Here is a 5,129-nt window from a genome sequence, read left to right as displayed (position 1 = left end):
TAAATTCAACAAGTAGTGACATTGAGCCAAAGAAAAAAAAATGTTGTCGATTAATAAAAAGGAAGCTCTTATTTTTCAATTACAAATTACATCTAATTTATAGGTTAAAAGTCTCCTACACTACAATTACGATACGTTAATTACAATACGGGTAATTCTACTGATAGGTGTAATTTTCTATTTGTAAATTACATAAATAAGGAATATACGAAAACCTCGAATTGCATCAAAAAAGATGTGGATTTTGCTCTCTGTGTGAATATCAAGTGTTTAACTGAATTCTAGACTTAAAATTTATTTTAAGTTGGTATTAAGTAGAATAAACGTGTTTACTTTCATCTATTAAAATATAAAATACGTAAATTAAAACCAATTACAACAATTTCTTACATCGTTATTTGAGTAAATTAATAAATTTTATGGATAATATTGTCAAATGTAATTCTACAGTTGACTGATGTTGGGAAAGTAATCACATTATTTTTCGTTTACTCCTTTCTGTTTCACATTGATTTAAAATTTAAAATATTAAGTGTAGAAATACACGCAGAGCTGAGTGCAATGAGTTGAAGAATTTATATAACGAAACAAAATACAATCTGCCAAGGAGAGATCTTTTTCTCGATAACTTTCTAAAGGAAACTGGTCCCTATTAAAGTTTCAGACACGTGGAAAAAACCCTGAAATTGCGCACGGCCAGGCTCGTTAGTGGGGTACGAACCCGAAACCTAGTACCAAAGTTTGATGATTTTTCACTCGGGCATTTTCGGGCAAGTTTGTATGTTTGTATTTGCAATTCTCTTTTGTTCTTCTACGCTTACGATTAACTTAAATTAATTACAGACAAGTTTGTCAAATTTTAATATACTATTTTAATCATTTAAAAAGTGACCCACAAAAAAGCAAAATGTGCTGTTTTAAAGCGATTTATTGTAACCGAGTAAATATTTGCTCGAACAATGACAGATTGCTTCTAAAATGCCTTCAGATAGCGACGTCACGTAACATTACTTTAGACACACGCTTTATTATAGCTTCTGCAGCGTTGCTGTTCACTGAATGCCTCCACATATGTAAAGTTTGTAAAAATTGATGCCGTGCAGGTTAAGCTGAAATTGCTGTAACATATAACTCAATGTTTCTATTTGAGTAACTTTCCAAGAACTATTTCAGTGAGGAAACAAGAAAAGGACAAAGTGTATCCTATAACGAGAATTCCAAGTGCACCGTATAAATCTGCTACGGATAAAGGTTTCACCGCATCTTCAAAACTGTGTACATTAAGAACTTCTTCAATTTTAAAAATTTTTGTCTCAAATGCTCGTCGTACTCTAGAAATACACAAATAATTTGTAATGTTTGTGATGCTTTAAAATGTTTGATCATCAGTAAATTATCAACTTACAGTTTGTTAACTTGTTTTTTATACGGAAATCCTTTTCTCATGGCATATCCTTTATAAACTGTAGCAAGAACATCATCAGATTTCACATAGTTTGAGCCATAAGTAGCTGCAGCAAAATTTTCAGCGGTATAAGTTCCGATAACCACCATTCGATCTTTTCTAAGAATGTCTTTAAACAATTTATTTCCAAGAACAAGCGCTTCAAGATGACCTTTAGCTTTGCTATCTACTGCATCCTTGTGAAACTTTTTCAAAAAAGCAGCATTCTGTCTGATTTTTGCATTCATAACCTCAATATGTTTTCTGCTTTCTGTAATAAAAAGGTCTGCGTGTTTTGTTCTTGACTCCTACATAGAAGGAAAATAAATTTTATTAATTAATATTGTTTAAAAATCGAAATTTCTACAAATTAGAAAATACGGGGTGGTTAAAATTAAACTAACGTTATTCAGACATTCGAAGAGCTTGCTCCTCTGAACAAAAACGAACAAAACTCGGTACACATGAATGCAATTCGTAAGGGAAAGATTTAAAAATATAAAAATTTAGTTGAAATTTTTATCACCAAGGAAAATTTGTCGCTGCAAGTATGACAGTTTTAAGACAAGTGGACAACATTTTATTACAAGAATAACGTTAGTTTTAACTGTCTAATGTTACTTTTTGGAAGGAATATAAAGACATGTCCTACTATTCTGTTCTTCATCATCGATAAGGTGTGCACACGCTCCACTTAGTAAAATCTTTTAAATAAATTTACGGCCATTAATATATACTTTCGATCGAATACTGCCGCATTTTACTGATGGTGATAATTTCAATTAATTTTCACACCGTAATCCTCTTCTACGTGATCCAAATTGCATGCGTACCGTGTTTCATTTAATTCGGTTGAATAGAGTTTAATTTTAACCATCCTGTAGTTGTTTCTCGATCTCACAAAGATGAAACGTGACCAAAATAAAACGTCCCATTTGTTTACAACATACAACTGTCTGAATTCGAATGACTTCGACTTAAAAATGTCATAATTTTACGTTAAAAATAGAAATCTGTTAATAATTACATTTAGTCTTTTTAAAATTTCTTGTAAAAAAACCAGTTAATATAAGACAAGAAGACATTTTTATAAATAATTTTTAATCAAATAATATTCATTTGTATATAGGCCTATACATAATACTTTACTAATAGAATACTTAAAATAAAAATAATTTTTTTTGTGTGAGCGTTAGAAATGGCCAATAAAAATAATTACTTAAATATATAAAACGATTTTATTTATGAAAAAATAATATATTCTGTATTTCCTGTTTTCATCAGCAAAAATGTTATTCAAATCAAAATCAATCAACAAAAAATTTGCCAAATTCACAATTTTGATTATAAACCACCTCATAAAGTGATTTAAGAGACTAAATATATTAATCTTAATGTCTAAACAATATAAAATAAATATAATATGAGCAATTATTTATTGTGACCTGGTCACTATACCGGACTGCAATTTTTAATTATATTTGAAATTTGTAATTTAAAGATATATGCTTTCCATCTGAAATTAGTAGTGTCTTTCCCTGTACATAATACTTTTCCTGTTGTCAAGCATTAGTATATCATATTTTTCCTGTTAGTAACAGTCATGACATTATTTATTTAACTCCTTACAGGGGAAAACTTTGAGTAAAATAACGTGATTTTGCATTGGAAGTTCGTATACCGTAAATCTAAGCCTCATACCCCAACGGTTTCCGTATCTGGTGTCGGAGTTCATCTATCTAACTCCATTCTCGAGATTAAGGAAAGATAGACAAATGAGGACAGTAGGAATTTATAGGTCAACAATTTTTTCTAATTGTAGCCGAATAAATTTATATCAGTCAAAATAAACAATGTAAAAATGAAATAGTAGAATGCTTAAATATACTATTTACACTTAAGTATCGATTTAAGTAAATATGCGGAATCAGTACACATGTATATTCTCGTCTTTTAATGGCTCCTGCTAATTCGTCGAATGTGTTCGGAACCGGTTCGTCCGTCTGTATGGCCATAAATGACGTCAATATTCCGGCGTAACCCCAGATCAAGACTGTTGTCATTAGCAACCAGATGCCAAATGCTATTCTAGAAGATAATCGATTCACGTTGTTGCAGTCGACTCCTGAAAATTGATGCCAAAGATTATAATTCACTATTATAAATCAGAAAACAGTGTATATTGTATACATTTACCTTGATACATTAACGTTGTCATCAGATACCAATACGTTCTCCTTAAAGTCCATGGTTCTCCTTTATTGTCTTTCACGAATTTCCGGAATATTAATCCAAAAATTGTAATGGTAAAGATCAAGGCCAACCAAACCTTTCATGGAACAAGAAGGAAAAGTAAATAATACGTTTTACAGGAAATAATATTCCCACCCGTTTTAAGAAATTCTATATGACTTATCAAGAAATTTCTACCTGTTTTGTGAATGGGTTCACAACTGATTGCCAAGTGAGTTTCTTTTTGTGCCGTTTCATATAGAAATGAATTGGCTCGACATCCGAGACAGTTGAGAAGTCCACTTGTTGAAATGTCTCGTTAGATAGTGCAATAACATCTGGCATAATATCTGCAAACTACATTGTGACAAAATAAACTTACACATTTTTTTCCGTAATTAGTACATGTTCACCATCGAACTTCCGGCAACTGTTGGTACATCTTCTCCTTTAATCCGAAAAAAATTACAAGAAATAACAAGCAATTCTCTGGACACTAGACTAGTTTATTGAGCAGCCACATTTGGCATTGTGTGTGGTTTTATTTATATTATATGCACTGCTGTTTTGTGGTGGTACAACAATCTGAGAAATTTTTAGCTTATTTTGCTTTAAATTAACTCCAGTTAATGCTTCAACGACAGAAAATAGTTTTAATGGTGGTGTCAAACGTAAACTCAGTACTTAATGTTTAAAATAACGTAGAATTGTCTTCTGAGTTGTCTCTGAGTTGACATGTGAATGTGAGATCCTGAATTTTAGTGACGAAAATCACGCTCATTTATTAACAAAAATTTTAATTAGTTTACTTTCGTTTATGTAACAAATTAGAAAAAAAAAAAAACGATCTTAGCCGGGATTGTGTAAACCTTCCTGACATAACTAACTATCAACATTTATTGTTCTCTGCAGAACTTGCAGCTCACCTTGCAGAAAAGTTTATAGTTAACATTCAGCTTTCGTCATTTGTTTTAAGTCCCTGGGACACCTATAACCTTTAACTCATGAACATCCGATCACGTGGTAGAAATTCCGCACAAAAAGCTATAGAAGACAGTTCTTACCCCTCTCGGGGGAGTATCGTAACAAACGCCGGACCGACGTCATCGCGCTGATTCTCCGAACCCGCCGATATTCCGATCTACGAATTCCGATCATCGCCAATGTAGCAAACTTTTTATAATTGTGCTCGATTGGATAAAACCCACTTTCCTTTGGACAATTGAGTGCTTCTACGGACTTATGCGTCAAGGAACCTACAAAGAAATACGTTAAGCGTGGAAACTCTCTCTCGAGAAATTAGGCGGTTTAGAAACGCTATTTGTGTAGTCTTGTTGTCCATTTTGCATAGTTTAATAAATTGTTGTTATATTGGTTAAATATGGTAAACTCCTTTACTCGATCACGCCCTTCACCTCATCGTCGACTCCAAAATTCTCTCCCGCCACTCCTG

General features: G+C 32.2%; 1 protein-coding gene across 1 annotated transcript; it reads right to left on the bottom strand.

Annotated features, from left to right (window-relative positions):
• Positions 1-917: 917 nt before the first annotated feature.
• LOC111615005 lies at positions 918-4,046 on the bottom strand. Its single transcript, XM_023356381.1, has 5 exons — positions 3,875-4,046; positions 3,641-3,773; positions 3,340-3,569; positions 1,406-1,752; positions 918-1,331 (listed from the first exon to the last, which is right to left on the bottom strand). Exons 1-5 carry the CDS (start codon positions 4,019-4,021, stop codon positions 1,142-1,144), a joined length of 1,047 nt encoding a protein of 348 aa, XP_023212149.1. The 5' UTR covers positions 4,022-4,046; the 3' UTR covers positions 918-1,141.
• Positions 4,047-5,129: the final 1,083 nt, after the last annotated feature.

Source organism: Centruroides sculpturatus, unplaced genomic scaffold, assembly GCF_000671375.1.
Source record: "Centruroides sculpturatus isolate CEXI.00-Female unplaced genomic scaffold, Cexi_2.0 scaffold2270, whole genome shotgun sequence".
NCBI classification, from domain to species: domain Eukaryota; kingdom Metazoa; phylum Arthropoda; class Arachnida; order Scorpiones; family Buthidae; genus Centruroides; species Centruroides sculpturatus.
The sequence above is the reverse complement of the archived record's forward strand: the minus strand, read 5'-3'. Positions and strand labels throughout refer to the sequence as shown.

Bases quoted from the DNA above. Each gene is read 5' to 3' on its own strand.
- LOC111615005 (XM_023356381.1), bottom strand. From the start codon at position 4,021: ATGCCAGATGTTATTGCACTATCTAACGAGACATTTCAACAAGTGGAC. The intron at 3,774-3,874 runs GTAGAAATTTCT...GTTCCATGAAAG, and splicing joins TGAACCCATTCACAAAACAG to GTTTGGTTGGCCTTGATCTT. The intron at 3,570-3,640 runs GTAAATGTATAC...ATCAATTTTCAG, and splicing joins GACAACGTTAATGTATCAAG to GAGTCGACTGCAACAACGTG.